This window comes from Drosophila simulans, chromosome 3R (assembly GCF_016746395.2).
Source record: "Drosophila simulans strain w501 chromosome 3R, Prin_Dsim_3.1, whole genome shotgun sequence".
NCBI classification, from domain to species: domain Eukaryota; kingdom Metazoa; phylum Arthropoda; class Insecta; order Diptera; family Drosophilidae; genus Drosophila; species Drosophila simulans.
This window is the reverse complement of record NC_052523.2, coordinates 8207870-8229830: the sequence shown is the minus strand read 5'-3', so window position 1 is coordinate 8229830 and position 21961 is coordinate 8207870. Positions and strand designations below refer to the sequence as shown.

Below are 21961 nucleotides of genomic sequence, written 5' to 3'. Positions count from 1 at the left end.
GTTGTGTGGCAAGTTTTCCTAGTTCAGATTGTCAAGGAATTGGTTTTAGAACATTTTGAAAGGAAATTAATGGTTTAAATTAAGATATGACACATGTCCGGAAAGGGGGAGATCATCCAGATCCACATCGGCCAGGCCGGTGTGCAGATAGCCAACGCCTGTTGGGAGCTCTTCTGCCTGGAGCACGGCATTTTGGCCAATGGAAGGCTTACCCAATCGTCCATGGACGACTCTTTCCTCACGTTCTTTGAGTTCACCAGCCATCAGCCATGTGTGCAGCCTCGACTCGTCATGATCGACACGGAGCCCACAGTGATAGGTATGTTTCCTCCAGAAGCTTGACTTGTGTAATATAATTTGTTATCTTCCTTTCCAGATGAAATCCGTACCGGCTCCTACCGCAACCTCTTTCATCCGGATACTTTGATCACGGGCAAGGATGACAGCGGCAGTAACTTCGCCAGGGGCTACAACCTGATGGCCAGCGAGCTGTTGGATCGCTCCATGAATGCCATTCGTCGCGTGGCAGATCGCTGCAGAAATCTCAGGGGTTTCCTGGTCTTTCGGGCAATCGGCGGAGGTTCTGGTTCCGGGCTAGGAACTCGCATAATGGAGAGACTGGTCGAAGACTTTGGCAAGAAGATGACTGTTGTGGAGTTCCTCGTGTATCCTTCGCCTTCGTAAGTTGAGTGTTTATGTATGTTTTCTGGTACTCATGTGCACTTTGGTTTGCTCCTAGAATCTCTCCGGTTATTGTGGAGCCATACAACGCACTGCTGGCTGCTCATTTCTCCATGGACTGCGCGGATGTATCGTTTATTGTGGACAACGAAGCTCTATACGACATATGTGCGAATACACTCAATGTACCTGCTCCCACGTATACAAATCTCAATAGGATCATCGCTCAAGTCGTGTCCAGCTTTACTGCCTCGCAGCGTTTTGGCGGCGGATCGACCGTGAGTTTTCAGGAGCTGCAGACGAACCTGGTGCCATATCCACGAATCCACTATCCGCTGATCAACTACGCACCACTGGTACCCATTTCACACTCGCAGTTCGTCAATATGTCGACGGCCCAGCTGACGGGTCAGTGTTTCCAGATGAGCAACCAAATGGTCAGGTGCAATCCCTCGCATGGCAAGTACATGGCCAGTGTGCTGCTCTACCGCGGTGACATCGCACCCAATGAGATCAATACGGCGCTGGAGAACATCAAGCGTAACAGGTCTTTCCGATTTGTCGACTGGTCGCCCACGGGCTTCAAGATCGGCGTGAGCAACATGCCGCCGTACTATGTTCCTGGCGGCGATCTGGCGCCCACCAATCGCGCCTGCGTGGCCATCTCGAACAACACGAACATCCGGATCGCCTGGTGCCGCCTGGTCAACAAGTTCGACAAGCTCTATCAGCGGCGGGCCTTCGTCTATCACTATGTGGGCGAAGGACTCGAGGAGGGCAACTTCAACGAGGCCTCCGAGAACATCTGCCAGCTGGTGCACGACTATCTGGAGGTGGATGCATCGGCTCCCGCCTCGCGACGAGACACCGATCCGGAGGATGACTCGCTCGACTGATATGTGCTCTGTATCTGCCCCTTTCGTCTGTATTTTTGAATCAACGAAATTTTAATAAATTTAACGTATTGAAGATTTTACTAAAGACTAAGTGGAACTAATACCTATCATATAAAATACTATAAATTGTAGAAAATCTTATCTGACAATCTTTAGCTAAATATCTTTTGAGAGTATCTTCCATTCGGTCTGCAAAGCCACCCAGCCCTTTTATATCTTTCTCTTCCGAGGCTTTCGTCAGCTCGAAACCGTTGCCCAAATTAAGTATTTATGGTTGGCTAAAACAAACATTGACCCAGCCTGCAATTTGCGTTGCTTGACCCCAGCGCCAGAGGGGCAAGGGGCGCGCGGATGAAAGGGGGCTATATGGAGCCGATGGGCATGGGCGTGGCCGGTCGGGCCGATATGGGGTATAATTAAAATGATCGCAGCCCAGGGGCTTAGCACGTACCGAGGCAAAAGTCGCGCTTATCGCGATCGCACCCAGGGCAAGGTCTTAGCGATCCGGCATCTTCGGATGATCTTCATCCCGGGACGGCGGGACTGGTCCCTTAACCCCTTGGTGGCCCCACCGCTGGCAGCTGTGTGTGACGTGACTTACGCACGCTTAGTGCGCGATTATCGATGAAGGGATCTTGGCCAGAGCACGCAGACCGCTCACTTGGCCATCTTATCAGCGGGATGGCTAACTTTTGGTGTGGTCCTTGCGCAGGATGACCGCTGTTATTAAGGGCACTATCATCATGAGATCCCGGTGCCTTTCCGCCAATTCCTTTGTGTGTTAACTGTTGCTAATCTTAAATTGAAGTCGAGCCTCTCGCTTTTGTTTCGCAGCGTGAGAACCGCTGCGTGTGGCTTTAGCCCAAACTTGATTTTCATATATACTTTTTCAGGGGGTGTTAATGAGCTTAAGGAAATGCCAGAAGCACCACCGTGGGCTGCACTGTTAGTGCGAATTAAGCTGTTATTCCGTTCGACATAGGCTAATAAAGCAATTCGCTCTGATTGCGAAAAGAACGTGGCTATCTGAAGGGGTAGATATTGGTAAGGCAACGAAATGAATGGCCTGGAAGGACGACCCCTGGGCCACAACATTTGAAATATCTAGTTAACTCTGGGGCTGCCCTGACCTCCTTTATTTATGCACTAATCCGTGGGAAATGCTCGTCGAGGCACCTGGGGCCGATTTATGCCACAAACCAAGCAACGAACAAAAGGAACAACAACCATTGCTATAGCCCGCACCCGCAACAAAAGAGACAGCAATTCAGGATCCCAATTAAAAAGGTCGATTAGGAAATGCTCTACAGCTCTAGGATATAAAAGGATATTTAAATAATATATCTTTGTTTATAACCATATTATTTTCCTTAGCAGAAAGATGCATCCTTTGGATATGACCTCAATCTTCAAATTCTTTGCAGTTATTAGTTTGAATAGAAAAGTTTTCCTGAAGACTGCAGTTAGAGGTATATCAATGTAACAAAACAGATCTCACCAAGTCATCATAGTACCCAAAATGAGGGTATTGCAAAGAGGTAAAAATATTAAACAACCGTCGAGTGAATTAATAAAGCGCCTTGCGAGGCGGCCACGCATTAAACGACACACACCACAGAAGACATTGAAACGAATCCAGGCAGGCCAAAATCCAAGAAAGAGGCAGGAAAAGCTCCAGCTCTAGTCCGCCGACCCATGCCACATGTGTGCGAATCCGAATAGATGCCACATGACTGACCACTCCAATGCACTGCACACTCCACTTTTGTTGTTTTTTTGTTTTTTCATAGCCGAGGGCAAACATTTTGGAATTGCAATTTTCGACTTCATTTCCAGGCTCTGAACGCCTTGGTTTGGCTTTATTCCTCCTCCTCCTCCTCCTCCTTCTTTTTCTCGAGTTCGAGGCACAAGGCAACACCTACCAAGGCATCGAGGCACCAAGCCACCAAATGGCCAAAACAACAAAAAACACCACAGCCCGCTGAGCCGTCGGTGGGCGGTTGAAACTGAGGCAGGAAACATAAGGGAGGCGACTAGACACTTAGAAAAAATTCCACTTAATTCGGGAATGTATCTAGAAATTGTTATAAAATGTATCTAAGATTTTTTCAGAGTTTACTAGGAATTTACTCAGTACATATTAAGAATTGTAGCGGTGGATGATTTAAGCTGGTATCCTATTGAAACAATCTTTTCTTGCTAGAAGATCTCAAGTAAAAAGCTAGAATTTTTAATAATTACTAGTCAGAAATTTCCAAATTTTTTTAAATAGCATTCAATAAACTTAAGTATAGTTATTGTTATAATCTGATATGATATTTTCCCACAGTGTATGCCATGCAGCAAGTGTTTCGATTTATGTTTTTGCGCCTCGGCCGCCACAGCTAGGCTTTATGCTATATATGCTACATGCTGCATGCCACATGCGCTCTGGCCGTCTCTCGACTGCGGCATTTTCATTCAAAATGTTTAACCAGCCCGCCGCAAGACCACTTGTTGCTCTTTTATTCATTCAATTTGTCAGTTTTGCACTAGCACAAAACGAAACCCAGTCGAAACCGAGGCGAAGATCTCCACTGCCCCTGCCCCGCGGATCTTGGTGGTGGCGGGAGAAGGATGTGGGGATCGGAGTCAAAAGGTTATCGCCACACTTGCTGCATTTATGCGGCCTCATCATGTGGCATGATCATCACGACGATGATAATGACGCCGATCTCGCCTGCGCTCCATGTTTACATGGCAAAATTATTAGTGGTAATATTTGTGAAATATTTGTTTTCTAATCTGTAAACACCAATCATATTAGCAATTTGAATATGACAGCGCCAGCTCCAAACAGTAACAGGCCTTGTTGTTGCTTTTGTTTGTGCGCTGCAGAGAGGGTATATTGGTTTTGGGAAGAAGTTGGTAACTCACCAAATATAAATTTGTAGTAAAGGAACTACAGAGATGGTAAGTTATCAGTATCAATGAAAACAAAAGCACAACATTCAAAGGAACTCTTAGCAAGTATATCAAATAAATCATACCCCTTGTTTTTTAACAGTAACATAGGTGTTTCAGCAGCATTCAAAGAGCATTTAAATAGCCGGCTAACCAGGACTCCTGCCATTTTTATAGGGACTCTTCGTGGTCAACGGTCAGTGGCTTTCGGCTAGTATTTCGGTTATTATGTTGCTTTTGCCCGCTTGGCATCGATGGGTGGGTGGTGGGTAGGTGGGGCGTGAGTTATTATCTATTCAATTGTTGCACTTTGCTGCTTCCTATTGCCTCGAGACCTGGCAATGGATGCCGAACGCCAGCCCCATCCATGCCCCAATGCTCCTCCCTTTTGGAAATTTGTTGGCTATGCGGTTATGAGGCGACTGGCATGAAATTTATGATAAATGCCAAGATCTCTGCAGCTTTTGAATCCGACGCGGCTCGTTAGCCGTCTCCCAAGCATCGTTTACAACACTTTAAGAGGATTTTACTGCCGACCCAGTCGCGCTGGCAGCCATTAGCAAGCCAATTGACATACTCCTTGACAGACAGACTCTGAGGAGAGCTCTAAGTGCATGGAATTTATCATTGACGATGGATCGTCGTCAGTGGCGGTGTGTGGAGTCGAAGGTGGAGGCGTTTGCCAAAAATGGCACAAATAACGACATAATTTGGCCACAGATCTGGCCAACATCGCAGATCAGCAGCACAGCACTGCAGCCACATTTGCAGCCAAATGCCAGGCAACTTGCAACATGCAACTTGAGACTCGAAAATCTCTGGCAGCGACAATCGACATATGCAAATTGACTGTGAAACGCAGACGACGCACGCCGGATGGCAGCCAAAAATGGTGTGCAAATCGTTAGGCCACTTTGTAAGTACACTGAGCGAAATTTGTGAGAGTTTGTAAATTTAACATAATATATTAAGCCAAAAAAACAATCTAACTATGTAGCCTAATTGAGGGATAAAGCATACTTACTCCTTAACTTCATCTAAATTAATTCTAACAATGGGATGTTATTAAAAATATTATTTGTATAAATTGTATAATTTGTATAAATCCATTTGAATTCTTTCCTATTGAACAAAACTTCTTAAAAGCTAATTGTTATTATTTTTTACATTACTTTTAAACTTAAATTGTATCTTTTTCCCAGTGTTCCAGTCGTGCATTGCATAGCACGCACATAAATAATTCAATTAGTTATAGTAGAAATTAGCGGACAACAAACAGTTTGTGAAAAGATTTGCCAATCTGACAGTCTTTGATCTCTCGGGGGCCATTTGAGCCGGCAGATGACATCATCTAACTAAGCCATGACTAAAAAACGGCCAGATCAAATGGATTTTTATGCCGCCTGACTGAAATGGCCAAATGCCAAGCTGGCTATCGGCGGTTAGCATGTGAAAAGCATAGGCCATGTTTGAACTTGAAATTCCATATTAAGTGCATTTTGGAATAGAATCGAATGGCTGAAACTGAGTCGCAGTCCATTGTGGTTTTTACTCGATTTTTTTTAGCTTTTAAGCTTTTGTGCTGGCATGGTAATTACTCTGGCTAAAAAACTCTGGGCTGCAGCCTTGCAATTTGAGCAACAAAAAAGTCAAATTCTGCACTAAACGCAATTAATCAAGTGCCTTGGGTCGTGCCTGGCCAAATGTTTTCCACTCCTAATGATGCCGTGGTCATATACTCTACTCTATACTCAGTACTCCGTACGGCACCCCTCTCCTGATCGCCCGAAATTGCTCAAATATGGCCTGGGTCAAAGTTCAAGCCGACTGCAAACTGCAAACTGTGCTTAATGTCTCACTTATGGCCAAAAGACCAAGACCAAGCCTCTCCACGTTGCGTGAGAATGTTTTTGGGGCCCTGAAAGCCGCGAAGCGTTTGTCAAGCTCCAATTTTCCGCGGATCGCAGTCACGTGTTTTGAAGCCAATATCTTGATGGATCGACGCGGCCAGCTGGATATCTCGATTGGGGAGTCGGGCATTATATGGCCTGATAATTTGGCTTAAATGCGTGGCCAACTCCACTCAACGGCCGTCGGTAATCACAGGGTAAATTAAAGTTATTGTGCACTCCATGGCGACGTTTTGATACCTGCTTTTAAACTTTTATAGTATTAAAATTTTAAAAGTTTATAGTTGCTAAGTTATAACTATTTAAAATTCAAATATAATTTTCAAGTATAAATATATTTGCATGCTTGTGCGCATTACTTTTGATCTAACAAAAAGCTATAGTCTTAAAAAGAAATGTATACGTTTAGCATTCTTATGGGGTAATAAATCAAGCTGTGATATGAACCAATCTATTGGAGTGCGAAAGAATTATTTTCATCTGAATATATATTTCCAATTCGATATACCCCGCGATATCTGTTCGTACCTTGTATAATAACTGTCTTTGGTAGTCGTTCCTAATCCTAATCATTTTTGAACGCCTCACGAGGCGTCATAAATGCGCTGAAAACCGTAGATAAAGACTGAGGAGGGGCAGGAAGATAGTGGGGCTAGTAATTTTGCATTTTTAAAAAAACATTGCCAAAGTGTTACAATTTCCATTAGTTACAGTTATTTGGTGAGGCAACCGGGCTCACCAGGCACAATTATCAACTTTTGCGTTGATTACGATGATGGATTATAACACTTTGCCAGTGGTTCGACCAGTGGCGGCTAGAAAAACTGGACCCGGCCGACAGCGAAATTGAATGGGCGCCACAAATGGCAGCACTTGGGGGCAGGGCAGCTCCCAATTGCCATTTCTCGTCTGTCTTTATGTATGTATATGTACCACATATACAAGGCATATACGAATAAGTGCGTCTGGCATCCTGGACTTGGGGGCACAGAAATTAATTTAACAGCTTGACAGGATTACGCGGGAACAGGGTCAGCAAAGCAGAAAAAACCCGCTGACAGGCAGCACGAAAACTGATTGGTCACAAGTCAAAACCGGGAGACAGCCCAAGATCTTATGAACCCTGGAGGCCATGGCGAATGTGGCCAGCGGTTGGAAACCATGGCCAATTAGCGGACCATTTAACACGTGGCCAAAATGAATGTGGAACCAGGGGGACTACTACTGAGGCACAGGTGCATGCCACTCCATCTCGCTGTCTTTGGGTGTGCTAATTGAGCCGCGATCTATGACAAACATAAATGTATTCGGGGAGGTTCCGAAACATGCAATCCGAGTTGTGCTAAATTTGGCATCCGCACCGAAGAATACACTTGAATGCTTGAATTCCATTGCGAAAGTTTAAAACAATAAGTTCTGTAAACAATAGCAACCATTTGTTATTATTTGTGAGTGATTCCTCTCATTGAAGCATCTTCTTGTTTATAATCTAAAGAAGAATAAACAGGTTTATTGTTTTTTGTGATAATTGGTTTAACAGCTGTTGGTTTCCGGTTGTATAAAATTATGAAATAATCTAGTGCTTAAATAAATATGAGGAGATTAAGTGATGCTTCTGAATTTATTTGTTTTAGAAAAAATCAAGAACTTAACACACATGCTCAAGTAAATTAGAATTGTTATTGTTTATGAAGCAAATAAATAAATTGATGTATAATGCTAGCTTAGCTCATATAAAATTCAAGATTAATCGTACATATGTACATAGTATAACCCTTAGAAAGGGTATATCAACTCAGAAGTCGGCTTAACGATCATTGACTAGACCATTTGCTATATAAAGTGGCATATGCAAATATGCCGACGATTAGGACTCCGTAGTCCGACTGGTTACCGGATTGCACTGACTTTTGACTGCTGGCTACTGGCTCCTGGCCACTGGCATCTCCACCGACTGCCGCCGGCCGATTAATCAATGATAAATCCGAAATAGATAAATGACCAGGCACATGGCAAATGCTGTGTGGTCCCCCCATTGCAGAGCTGTTGCTTCAGTGGCTTCTGTTGGCTCCAATCTGTTGGCCAAACCCATTGGGCCGGCCGCTGCTGCCCTGTGCTCCTTGGATTTCAATAGCGGGTGCAAGATAAATGCTCCACTGATGATGCTGACAGAGAGCCAGAGCGTTCAGGAATGGGAATGGTCTGGAATCCAGATCCAGTTCACCACCCTGCATCATCGTCTGGGCCCGTCATCATCTGCATCGGCTCTTTATGGGCATTGTCAATGTCCCGGGACGCATTTGCATCGTACGGTTAATTGTGACCGCTATTTGTTGACCAATTGTGGGTGGCAGCCGCACCACAGATGTACTGCACCACCAGCAGCACCACTGAGCCACCGAATTCGGCATGTCTTGGCATTCTGCATATCCCGAAATACAAAACTGAGAACGGGCTTAGGCATCCATTCTTCTTTTCTGCGTTCTCTACTTGAAAGTATTATAATTTTCTTGAAATCTGAATTTTTTGGAATATATGTATATTTTGCACTGCATCTCTTAACAGCTTTTGTTTGTTTTATTCCAAATGGCCGAGTCATAGAGCTAAATATTAGTTTAATTTTGTTTGCTTAATCGTCACGTATGGCAGCAGAATCTTTGTGTTTTAAGTTTTTCTACAGGCTAAATATATCACATAATGTATTAAATATTATATGGTACCAAAGAAATAGTATAATATAGTAAGTATAATAGTCACACCTATTTGTAGCAATTAAATTGAATAAAATGCCCGAAAACAAAGTGTATTCAAGTACGACTTAAGCATAGCGACTCCGATCTGGTTTTGTTTCCGCATCCAATAGGGTATTGCCATCGTCTTACCACTCCATCCTAATGCTCCTCCTTCGGCATTTGCGTGGTGCCATTCGCGAGTGTGGCACTCTGATCCAGGTTCGCACAGGTGGCACTTGGAGCGGTGACACCGCTGCAGAGCTCCAATGGTCGTGGACGTGTCCTCCTGCGAGCTTTGCCCTCGTTAGCTCAGCAGCACGTTGCAGTTGCAGTTGCAGCTAGCCGGATATCTATATATAGCCAACTGGTGTGATTTTGATTCATGGCGCGATTATATGTGCGCACGCAGTTTATCTTCTTTTCTTATTTCTCTACGGCTTTTTGCCTTATTTTTTTTTTTTTTGCCTGCAACTGCAGCACAGTAGCATTGGCCCAGCATGAAGGCCTGAAATCCGAACACTTTCTGGAGGAGCTCCAGCCGGCGCGCTGTTCCTGGATCCCCCAATACCCCGATCCGTCCCTGTCCCCTTGCTTGTGGCACTTAACATTTTATTGTTAATAAAATATATTACAAGGCGCAATACAAAAGGCCAACCGGGTTGCGAGCCCAGCTCTCTGGTCGCATTCAGGCCCAAATGCGTTAACGAAATCATCCACCACATCCTCCTCCGGCGCCCCTTTCAGATCTTCTCCAGGTGCAAACCCCCTCGAACCTCCGCTCCCTGGGAATGTCGCGTGAGTTCGTGTCGTACATTTAACGCGTGACTCCTTTTGAAAATTGTTCATAAATTTTGCGTTTAACAGTAGCAGAAAGGCAACGGCAATGGCAGCAAAAAAAAAAAAGAGAAAAGACCCACAAAAGTCACTCGAATACAAGATTGTTGAAGGCTGTGGCCAAGGAATTGGGTAACTGAGTTGGGTAACTCAAATCGAAAATTAAGTTTGCTGGCCAAAAGTGATGCCCTTTGAGGAAACCAAGATAGATTAGTTCGAATTTTAGTTTGGCAAATAAATAACTTAAAAGTTAAGATTAGGATGAAACGATACTTTTTCCCAGTTTTGAAGATTTTATAACTCAAATTAACAAGTTCGATATTTTGAATTCTTGTTTAGTCTTCCAACTTTAATTATTAAAGTACACTCCATATGCTGCAAAGGGCATTCTATTATCGCTACAGATTATTGGCTTAATAATTTGGTGGCAAGTCGGCGAAAATGATTTCACAAATCCGACAGATGCAACGAACACGGACCATGGCGACAAAATAAAAAAAATTAAAAAAAAACCAAGAGAGCCGAGAAAATGAATTACTGAATCAGAAAACTTATCGATTCCCTGCCTTTCGCTCATTATAATGCATATGCAATATGAAGACTCGGAAATTTATGCGACCAGTCGAGTATTTCTAATTAATAACACACAAAATGTAATCAGCAATGTTAATTAGGCACATCCGCTGCTCGATTCATTCAGCGTTGTCACCTCCACTCCACCGTTCGTTTCATTCATAAAAATCCGACAGAGACTCTGTCACAGTTTTCGACTTGGATTCGGTGGATTCGGATTCGACTGCTGCCCACACATGGCAAAATGTTTTTCACTGGATTTGCATAGTTCGTACAAGCCAAGTCAAGTGATCGCGGCTGCTGTAGTAAAAAAAAAAAAAGGCACCAAATCGTTAAAGATTCAAAGCTTTTAGCCCGAGAATTGCCAGACCGGTTTGCCGGTTATGAAACTGTTTCAGCTGTGTGTTTTTGTGTCTTTTTTTCGAGTTTTGGTAAAGTTTTATGAATGGAAGAGCGTAAAATTTGCATCTAAAACACGTGAAGCACCACTCGAGATTACTCATACGCCCCGGTGGACTTAGGCCAAGAAATAGCGATTCAGTGTTCCTGTGGAATTGGCTGATGCCACTGTGAATCAACATTTTGCTGACAGGTGCGCCAAACTGATTCATCTGCTTGGCTATTCAAATGTATTATTATTAATTTATTATTTCCGGTGCTTTTCAGTTTCGAGTGCTGCCAAGCTCAGAGCGATAAATAATGTATCCATAGAAATGCAAACACATCTAATGCTTTAAGCACTTGTCAAACTTTGCACCCACCGTTCCATTGAACTATCCCCACAATAAGGCGCCAATTATGTCGGTGGCGAAATGATACCTCAACCCAACTGATCACCCTGATCTATCTGCCTTCGCTCCGCCTTTCCAAACAAAAAAGCCCCAAGACGAGGTCAAACCCAAGCTGTGCAATCGACCAACTGCCTGACCAACTGACTGACTGACTGAATGACGGCCACGATCTGGACGATCGACGTTAGACAGGCAATTTGTAGACTTTTAAAATAGTTTCAAACTATTCAGCCCGCCAACCAGCCAGCCAGCAGGCAATCCACCAGACAACCTGTGCGCTGTCCGATCGCCAAAAACGATTGACCACAGAAAACAAAACAATAAGGATTCGGTTTTTGGCAAGTCGAAGGTTTTCATACACTTCCCTGGGATGTTCTTTTTAAAGAAACCGAGTTATATATTCTGTAAATTTATTATATTGCAGAGAAATCGAAACCTAAATCATTACTTTCGATTGATAAGACGAAATGGGTAAGATACACATTCGTATATACACTTTATTTGGATGTTCTTTTTAAAGAATTCTAGATATTCTGTAAATTTTATATATTGCAGAGAAATCCAAAGCTAAATCATTATTTTCGAATGCTAAGGCGGAATTTGTAAAATACCATATCGATTCTTGATTCTGTATGAGAGAGCTTCTTATCAAGTGAAAGATATTAGTAACAACTATGCAATATATATCCTTAAATTTTCTGTTTCTACCATCAAAAGCAAGCTGCGACTTTAGGCCAACATTCCCAAAAGAAGCCAATTGGAAAGCCAAATAGCTCAGAGTAATTAAGCCAAACATTTGTAAAAAGCGAATAGATTGCAAAATAAACTTTTACCTTTAAAAGGGAAACACACAGAATAATTATTTACATTTTTCCAATTTAATAAATCTCATTTGGTCTCCACTATCTGGTAGATACTATTGAATTCTATTACAAACTTGATAACTTATCTTATATACCCAATGAAAGAGCAGAAAAGCGCATGCAAATTAATAGCCAACTGTGGCCGAAAAATTAATTGATCACTCGAGACAGGTAACATTGCTGAGATTGCGGACCGGACCAGACTTATAGACCCGACAATCGATCGATCGACGCGAATTAAGTTTGGTGCTGGTGGTAAGTGCCCGCATGCTCTCCGGCTGATCACAGACTTCCTGAGGTAGCCGTCTCGATTTGGCTGGTGAAATGTGGTCTGATTTCCATGGCTGCATGAACAAATTTCAATTAACATATTCACGCAATAATTGCAGGGGTCTCCAAGCGGCCCACGTCTCTAGTGGCCAGCGAATAGGCAAATAAAAAAGACACCCACGTCCGCCGTATCCCGAATCCCCGGCAGACACGTGTCAAACTTCCGATCATTAGGAGGAGAAGGGGGCTCATCGCACCACGCCCACTCGCACTGCTGCAGGGGCCCTAATTAATAAACAGACAAAACAATTTTAATTTTATGGCCCTCGCAGATGAAAAGCCCTCGAATTGATAAATTATCGAAATGCAGTTTAGACAAAAAGATATTGAGATTGATCATTGGACCAGCAGGCCGCTCGTCATCATGCTATCGGATGCGTTGGCGATCCTCCGCGGTAATGCCGCCTAATTAATGGTTGCCACGCTCGGAAAGAATGGATGGAAATCTAAAGTGTATAATCCAGTAGGTCACTGGAAAGTAAAAACAATATAGACAAAAGCCAGAGCATGATGAAATATTTGACAATTTGATACGCTGGCATTAGCTGCTAGAACTTATTGCATGCTAAATCAAACAGTGAAAACAGAAGAGCTTATCAAATCTCTAAATGCCAACAGCTAAACTCTAGACAAAGTTATAAAATATCGTAATGGTTTGGTAATACTTTAATGATGCCTTTAAATTAATTGACAGCATCAACATAAATAACACAAGTGCAAATAAATATAATAATAAAAATTAAAGTGCATTTTAAATTGCAATTTAACTGACTCAACCGAAATTTCTAATTAAATAAGCGCCTATAAAAAAAAAACAAGCCCATGTGTGCATCACAACGGGTTAATCGCTGAATAAATATCCCAGGCTCATAAGTTTGGACTTCTGTTGGCTTCCACACCCACATGAAGTCGTGGCAATTACCGCTGATCTCTGGCTTAGAGCGACTCATAATCAAGACACAAGTTTTAATTTAAATATGCCCCAATGCCCATTTATCTGGCAAGTATCTCAGGCGCACAATGTTGCAAGATCTTTCGGATCTCGCATCGCATCGCTGTGCTGCAGCACAGATCTAAGTTGGCCAACTGCTGGCCGGCGGCGCAGCGGGTTGAGGCTCATTGCGAATACGCCGCCAAATAAATCGGACACTCCACAAATCTCCCGCAATTACAATACTTTATAAACATATTTTTCTTCTCCCCAATGCGGCGGGTCTTGTATTATCGTCTAATTGCATCGTCGACGCTCGTGGCATTTAGCGCGTCAACAAACGAGCCGCCGCCGCGACCCCAGCCCCAAAAGAGCCCCACCCCCGGCCCCTTAATCCTATCACACCTCAAAGCAGCGGTTCGAAGCTGAAAAATGAAAATATACTCGTATAAAAGGAAAAGAAACGAAAAAAAAACGAAAAACAACAGAGCGGACCGCAGGCCGTTCCATTCATCATTTTTCGTTTAGTGACGCGCGTGCCTCGTGCGCCTCAAATCGAGTGTGATTTTTTTCACCGATTTTCAAATTGAGACGTCATGATCTGGCCATCGGTTCCGTCGGATCTCCTCGGTTATGCTCAGGCTATGATCATTTTTCGTTGGGATTCGTGTACAACATTTATTGTTTCATAAGGCACTGCGGCATGCAACTAACGCTAAGATAGAACATTGTTGTGTTTCTATGGGCTACGAGTATAATTTAGCGAGTATAAAACTGCGAATACTACAAAGATCAGTACAATATGAAATACAACAGAAAATACAACCGAGTCTTAAGCATAACTTACTACTACGCATATACTATTACATGTTTTATGGTGTATCTTAAATCAACTCTAAACTAGAAGTAAATTCGAGCAGCTGCTTGTTTTTGGTTTTACGCCTTTGGTGCAATTTTGGTAAAATGTTTCAAGAGATATACAGACTTAAATGAGAGTTATATACATAAATTCGAGTGTAGTACGATTTGTAGGATTCTTTTGTATCCTAACAAGGATTTAAAGGACACTCCATAATCTCTAGTTAACAATTTGACTTTGGTTCAAAAACCAGGCTTCAATTGCTTGAACTCATCTAAGGATCCTGATTCGTTCAATAGTTACACCACTTCTGCAGGTTGTCCGTTTCATCTTCCTCCTCGTCGCTCGTCGAGGGCGGTGTATCCAGATTGGCGATATCCACATCGAGGTAGTCCTCCTTCGTCTGGAGCAGCTTGTCCATATACTCCACGATTTCCGTAAAGGGTGGCCGATCATCGGCGTTGAAGTGCCAGCATTGTCGCATCAAAATGTAGATGTTCATGGAGCATTTCGCTGGCTTCTCCATCCGCTGACCGGACATGAGATAGGTGTACAGCTCCTCCGCGGACATGATAGTGGGATATGGTTGTTGCCCATAGGTCATGATCTCCCACAGCAGGATACCATATGACCAGACATCGCTCTTGGAGTCATAGAATTTCTCCTGCAGCGACTCTGGTGCCATCCATTTGATGGGTAGTCTGCCATTCGTATTCTTTCGATAATAATCCGTGCTTTGGATGTCCCTCGCCAGTCCAAAATCAGCAATCTTCAGCACATAATCATCGCTGACGAGCACATTCCTGGCTGCCAAATCTCGATGGATGCATCGCCGCGACGCCAAATAGTCCATTCCTCTGGCAATCTGGTGGGCAAACTTGATCAGATCCTTTTCGGTTATCACATGAGCTGGTGGCGATGGAGGCGGTTGCGAGCTGTCCTGATCCCTTCCGAAGGGTCGATTTTTGTAGAGGAAGTCCTTGAGGTTTCCGTGTGGCGCATACTCGACAATCACATAGAGTGGACCATTCTGACTGCAGCAGCCCAAAAGGTTAATAATATTGATATGTCGCCCAATGATCTTCATCACTTCCATTTCGCGCACCAAGCTGGCAATGTCATCATCCGTGTGTCCTTCCTTCACCATTTTCACGGCCACTATGGCATTATTGACCTCTGCCATGACCACTCGTCCGAAAGCACCTTCTCCCAAAGTGGCACCCAGTACCAAATGACTTCTGGGCAGTTCCCAGTTCGAGTCCAGTGGGAATTCGTATTCGTTGAAGGGAGCCGGCTCGTTGCCATTCTGAAGGACAGTGGTGCGCTGTTTCTGTATCCTAACCACCGGCATGATCATGGTGTCCATGGAACCACTGGAGTCTCCGCCACCTTCGGGCTTGAAGATGATCACTTTCTTGGTCCACTGGTGAACGGTTTCGATGCGTTGTTTCAGCACCTTTTCATGCTTCATTTTCCGGATGGCATAGAAGACGAACAGGGTGGTCATAAAGATGAAAATGAGTCCGCCAAAGACGAAGATGTACACGAAGCTGGTCGAGTGGAGTGAACCACTGGCCACTCCGGCCTCCAAGACGTGCAGAGTTCGCACCACTCGCAAATAGGCAGTGCTATTGGATTGACCCAGGCTGTTGCTTTCGACGCACGTGTACCAGCCCTCCTGCTCCATCCTAACGTTCACGAAGTCCAACTGATCCTTATCCTCGGCAATGATGGATCGATTGTTGGAGCAGTTGGCCATTCCATGGCAGGGCACAAAGATCCACGCCTTCTTGCTGGTCAAGTCCGACAGATATTTGCAGTGCATGCTGCCAGTGGAATTGACCACCAGTGTGAGATTCAATGGGCCGGTCATCAGGATCGGCTTGTGATTAACTCGATCGCTTACAATCACCTGGGTGTCGTGACGAATGCAACCCAACGAATTGCACACCTTGCAGGTGTAGTTGCCACAATCGCCCGGCACCAGATCCTCCATGGTCAGGGTCCATCGATTCCGCTTTAAGCTCCCATAGCCCCGCGTCCAGTCGACGGTGCCATTGCGATACCATGTGATATTGGGCTCCGGATTGCCCAGGGCATGGCAATTGAGGGTGAGCAGGGAGCCCGAGGGTCGCGTCTGCAGAAAACTCATCTTCTTGGGATTCCGCCAGTAGGGTTTCGAACTGACATTCACCGGCAAATCGGCCTTGTTATCATCGTCATCCGCGGCGCCATCATCCAGATCCGCACTGGATGTGCTCGATTGATTAGCATTGCTCGCGATGGCTGGTGTCTTGTTTTGACTCCTGGCTCCCAGATGGTCCTTGATCATCTCCTGGCTGTTGGCCATTTGGCGTCGTCCTTCAACCTGCACTGCTGGCTGCCAAATCGATAGCAACAGGAAGAGTACTACCAGCGATCCGCTTGTCATTGTGATCGTCGAGTGACTGGCTCGCCAACTCCAGGCGGCAGCCATTTTTGGTATATTTATTTTTGTAACTCTTGCCGGCAGGGCAGCACCCTCGAATGTGCAACAGCGAGTGCAACTGGATGTGCAACTGCCACTGGATGTGGTGCAACTGCAACTTCGACGGCAACTCCCTTGTCGGAGTTTTGTCGCATGTGCTGCTTGGTTTTTTATTCACCGGAAATCCACTTTAGAGTGCTCCGCTCTATTTGGACCGCGCTCCCCCTTCTTTCGCCAGCGCCGGAAGAAGATCGGTGATCTTCTAGTTCCTAATTTATAATGGAAACAACAACTGCAACAGTGGCCTCTTCAGTGCAACATGTGTGCCTTTGAAGTGATCCTCCACTCCACCCACGATTGCAATCGGATGCTGTTGATGATGAGATGAGGCCGAGATGATCCTCTCGATGATCACCTATCTCTCTTCTCGATGTAACGGAAATACTTTCCCCCAAAAACTTCCACTTATGGGGGGGAGATGGCTGCTCGTGTGTGATATACTCAGTGAGTTGATGGATTTATGGCAGCCATATTGTCACCAAAGGAGCTCCACTCGTGGGCGTGGATGACGGTGAGTTCCATAGATCATTCGCTGGCTTCTGGAGGGTGGATTCCTTGGATCGCTTTTGATGTGACTGCTGCAACACCTGAAAGAATGCATGCGATTAGATTTATGATCACTTTGGGTACATTCATTTAGCTACACGTAAACTTGCAAAGATACAAGATGATGTGCAAATAATAAGTGGGAAATCGGAAGTGTACTAGATACATCCGCTCAATTTCTTTGACTCAATGAATTTCCTTTCCATTTTGTTTATTGGCTCTTTGCGAGTAAACTTTCGTGTCTTTCGCAGAGATTCTTTTTGGTCTTGACTCGATTAAAGGCCATTTCCATTTGGCGAACTTAATTAAAATGTCGCGCACATTTCCGGTAACTTGTTCAGAATTTCTCGTATACCCGTTTCTGATTTTTGTCCAGCGCGTGCCATAAATTAAAAATGGTCCAGTGGAATGAGCTCAGAATGTGTGCGGCACATATGTACATATAACAACAAATACTCATGGTTTTCATCTTTTACGCGTTGCATATTTTATCGATTTTCAAAATAGCTTTATGGCCACACAAAAAATGTTTTTAATACCGCCATAAAATAACGACCTGTCTTTTCGTTTACCTTTTTGGCGAGGGAAAACTCTTTTCAACTTGTTGTCAGTTTACTTTATGAGGGGATTCTATGTATACACATAACACTGCGCCCTCAAATGTGTTTCTATTTTTCGCACAACTCAGTCACGTTTTTTTTTTGGTTTTCTAGAAGGGATTGCGTTTTCAAATTCGAAATGTTGTGAATTTTCACGGAGCCAAGCGAAACACTGTTCCAAATTGGTCCGCGTAGTCCGATGTACTGAATATGCCCAATGCCAATTCCGATTCCAATTCTACTGGTGATCGCGACGATTCCGATTCTCTACCTCTCTTAATTCTCCCACACTCTCTCTCGCCATCTCTCTTTCTCACCCCGGATCCGATCGCCCTTCTCTCTTTCACCATCTCTCTCCCACACACAAATGTCCTACTCAATGCGCCGGCGTCGGAAAAGGCGACTCAATTTAGTGGGCCCTCGAGTCGCTTCCACTTTTGCCGTTAAATTTCCAATGCCTAATACCCTGTAATGTAAGGGTGCCATGGGGTATGCACGAATTTGATCATATAAGCAAACGATGTGATATTATGATCATAAGAGCAAAGCGTTTCAAGCTTCGTGCTTCAAAATAAACATCCTTTTTCAACAAATATTTTTTGTGAAATAAATACTAAATAAATATACTAGCCATATATTTGTTATTTTCTGTTAAAAACATAATGGCATAATTGGTATACATATGTCATTATAAAGGATCTTTAATTTTATATCCCTTACTTAAGTGGATGCTAGTTTCTTTAGCACACTAATACCCTATAATTTGGAGCCTTATTAAAAGCATACTTAGTTCTTTCAATTTAATATTTATTTTTCTACCATATTTTATGCTTTCGAGTAAAGTCGAGTTGTCAAAATGCCAGGTATGCTATAGTCAATAGATTGACAGGCTCGCTATTCCATTCCCATTGCGGTTCTGTTTGGATGGTCGTTGCCTTCAGCGTCCCGCATCTTTTCGCTTTCAACGGCAGCCTTAATTTTCCACACATGCCAGCCATTGTATCTCAGTATCGCGGTATCTCTCAGTTCGCCACGAGTAGTACTCTCATCTTTAATTAAAACAGACACAGTTTCTCTCGGCGTTCTGGGTCTGATCTTTCCAGTCCGCATTCAACATTCAGCCCACATCTGGCGGACAAAAAAAAAATTAAAGAAATTAAAAGCAACAAAAATAACGGCCGGCGAGAAGACTACAGTGTTCAGTTGTCTCTGTTCTCCCGCCCCCGGGGCCACGCCCACAGCCAGAGTCAGAGCAGACAAGGGCAAATATTGTTTCGGCTTGCATTTGCTGCTCTATTGTTGACTGCAACATGTGGGCACATCATCAGCATCGAACACACACGAATGTATGTGTATGTCTACCTAAGATCGTGCCACATGTGTTGCACAGACATTGTCGTCGATGCTCGAGGGGAAGTAGCGAGTGGCGACTGCAGCGGCTAAATGATGGGGTTATCCGAAATGTTGACTTCCAGGAAGGCATCCGCCAAATCGGAAACTGCCAAAAATTGTATATAAATATGTATATAGGTCTTTGCTTTCCTATCTCCACCCTCCGACCTTCACCTCCATCGATAACGAGCGCGCAATTTTAGTATATGTATTTCCTGTGCCGTCCAAAATCGCCCGATTTATAAACAAACACGTTCCGGAAAGTATTTGCCAAGTATACAAACATTGCACGGCATACAAACATCTCCCATCGCACTGAACCCGCCGGTCACTTGGCGCATCCATTTCAATCGCACGGGTTGACCCGCAATTGACGCACTTGGCACTTGGCGGTGGCCCCGCTGCCGCTCAGTGTATCCCGATACCAAGTCGAGACCGGCACGAGTCTGTTATTTCGCACGGTTCGTCGGCAGGTTCCACCAGCCATCAGCCACCCAATCCAATCTCATCCAGCCATCCATCCACCCGTTCATCCAGCATATGCCATTCAGTACGTGACGGCGAGAAGGTTGCATCCCATGGGGCAAACGAAAAGAAGCAGATGGAGCGAAAGGTCGATTGTGGCAAGTCGACTTTATCAAAAACGCGGAGCTACGTTAAATTATCACAAAGTATATGGGTAGTGAATTATTGATTCGATTTGCATTTCAGAAATATAAAGCACGCAGCGATTTATATAAAGAATGTTCATCAGATTTAGTTGAAATAAATATGAGCTAAGTTTAAATTCTGAGCTTTAATATTTTATTAGTACTCAAAAACATTTGGACAACAACATCTATTATTAAAATTCTGTAGCATTGATAAGCATGAGGGAAAACCCAATATATAAAATCATATTATCAAATAATATATATAATAACAAAAAATAACATTATTACTTTATTGTTGACATTTGAATTAAATAGAAAGTGAATACATTTCTATATCGAAATTATTATTATATGATTTTATGTTAAAATCTCATGAAAACATTTAATATAATATAGCCAGCATATATTTTCGTGACATTTGTACTTTAGCATCTTAAAGATCAAAGGGCCATGCCGAAAGTCTTCGGCGATCCCACCTGAGATGGGTTGTGAACAATACCGGGAACTGGCCGCACAATTAGCTAAACAAACCTAACCTTAATTATCATTCATAAATAAATTGCAGAGAAGGGAGGCGAAAAGTAAGCAGCATCGTCGGTTGTCGGCCAGCAAATTGAGTGATTGCCAAAGGCAACAAAACAGAAGCCGAATCACCGAGAAGATGGCATCGTAAAGCTAACCGACCGACAAAACAGATACCCGATAAATATATATATGTATACACAGATAGCTATATCTTTAGCTATATACTCACAGATATAGAGCAAGTCGGACAAAGAGCAGACAAGTTGAAATGTTTGTTTACGCGGCTAGAAAATATTGCATGTTCCTATACAGTCTAGAATCTAGAATCTAGAATCTAGACTCTAGACGCTAGATGCTATATGCTGCTATATGCTACATGCTAGATGCTGTTGGTTAATAAACAAAATCTCATAAGGGAGCGCTAGAAAATAACAGAATTATGAGTTTGAAATATTTTCCGAGCGCGGTTGGCTTGTAAAAGCAAATAAATAAATATAAATTAGAATGGGAACCCTGTGGAAAAGTGCTTTCAATTTGAGCATGTACCATAGCAGAACCGAGATACTTTTTTCTATGGGGAGTCCACAACTGGCCATATTCACTGTAGTATTATGGGGTAGCCAGAGAATAGATAATTGAACGATTGACTACACACACAGCGGGATAAACGACACAAATTGCTTTGGAACCGAACGAACCACTGCACATTTTACACTTTTTGGCCTTTGGGTTAAAAAAGTCAAATTGCTGTGCGCGGTCAATCAAAAAGTAGACCAAACAAATGATTTGCGCAATTACGCAAAAAAACCAAAAACCGAAAAACAAAATAAACTAATTTAAACGATGCACGGTGTGTATTTTTAAAGACTTACCTCACAAAGTGCGTTGCTCCACGAAAAAAAGCAAAAAGCTTCTTGCCAAATATCCACCAAAGTGTCTCTGCGTTGGAATTTCTCCTTGGCTTCGTCTAAATTGTAAGTCTTTCACTAAAAACACAATTGGGAAAGTTCACAGAATTCGAGAATGTTTCCACTTAAAATTCCAGAAATGTTTTAGTACGCATTTATATGGCACTTAGGCACTTAAACAGAACCAGAAACTGTTGCACACTTGACTCTGTTTTGTTTCTTTCCACCCACAAAATGTGTGTGTGTTTCACCAAGAGGCATTACTAATAATTATTAGTATAATTATATTATATGGCGTTATTACGCGATCGATCGTTCGCTCTACTTTTCCACGATTTTTCTTCGATTTTCCAACGATTTTCCACCAATTTTCCACCGATTTTCCTCCGATTTCGCCTACTGTAACGGCACGCAGTCCGATCGCAACTGAGTCCAAAAGCAAGCGAACCGAACAGAACCGAGCCAGCT

General features: G+C 43.5%; 2 protein-coding genes and 1 long non-coding RNA gene across 5 annotated transcripts; 2 read left to right on the top strand and 1 right to left on the bottom strand.

Moving 5' to 3' along the window:
* Positions 1-25: 25 nt before the first annotated feature.
* LOC6727627 (tubulin alpha-3 chain) lies at positions 26-1656 on the top strand. Its single transcript, XM_002102968.4, has 3 exons — positions 26-319; positions 377-680; positions 740-1656. The coding sequence occupies exons 1-3, from the start codon at positions 94-96 to the stop codon at positions 1575-1577; spliced, it is 1368 nt and encodes a 455-aa protein (XP_002103004.1). The 5' UTR covers positions 26-93; the 3' UTR covers positions 1578-1656.
* A 9076-nt stretch (positions 1657-10732) lies between these two features.
* Positions 10733-13267, top strand: LOC120285086. 2 transcript variants are annotated; one of them, XR_005544388.1, is made up of 3 exons: positions 10733-11161; positions 11236-11831; positions 11916-13267. It is a non-coding gene; the product is annotated as an uncharacterized LOC120285086 (long non-coding RNA). The 2 variants fall into 2 exon arrangements; XR_006541969.1 differs by having other exon boundaries at positions 11236-12478; positions 12613-13267.
* Positions 13268-14148: 881 nt separating this feature from the next.
* On the bottom strand, positions 14149-21959 carry LOC6727626 (fibroblast growth factor receptor homolog 1). 2 transcript variants are annotated; one of them, XM_016176501.3, is made up of 2 exons: positions 21458-21959; positions 14149-17457 (listed from the first exon to the last, which is right to left on the bottom strand). In XM_016176501.3, exon 2 carries the CDS (start codon positions 16817-16819, stop codon positions 14636-14638), a length of 2184 nt encoding a protein of 727 aa, XP_016034228.1. In that variant the 5' UTR covers positions 16820-17457; positions 21458-21959; the 3' UTR covers positions 14149-14635. The 2 variants fall into 2 exon arrangements, with proteins under 2 accessions (XP_016034228.1, XP_016034227.1); XM_016176500.3 differs by lacking the exon at positions 21458-21959 and adding an exon at positions 17989-18262.
* Positions 21960-21961: the final 2 nt, after the last annotated feature.

Excerpts from the sequence above, each read along its gene's own strand:
- LOC6727627 (XM_002102968.4), top strand. The coding sequence starts at position 94 with ATGTCCGGAAAGGGGGAGATCATCCAGATCCACATCGGCCAGGCCGGT. Across the intron at positions 320-376 it reads CACGGAGCCCACAGTGATAG|ATGAAATCCGTACCGGCTCC; the intron begins GTATGTTTCCTC and ends CTTCCTTTCCAG. Across the intron at positions 681-739 it reads CTCGTGTATCCTTCGCCTTC|AATCTCTCCGGTTATTGTGG; the intron begins GTAAGTTGAGTG and ends GTTTGCTCCTAG.
- LOC6727626 (XM_016176501.3), bottom strand. The coding sequence starts at position 16,819 with ATGGCTGCCGCCTGGAGTTGGCGAGCCAGTCACTCGACGATCACAATG.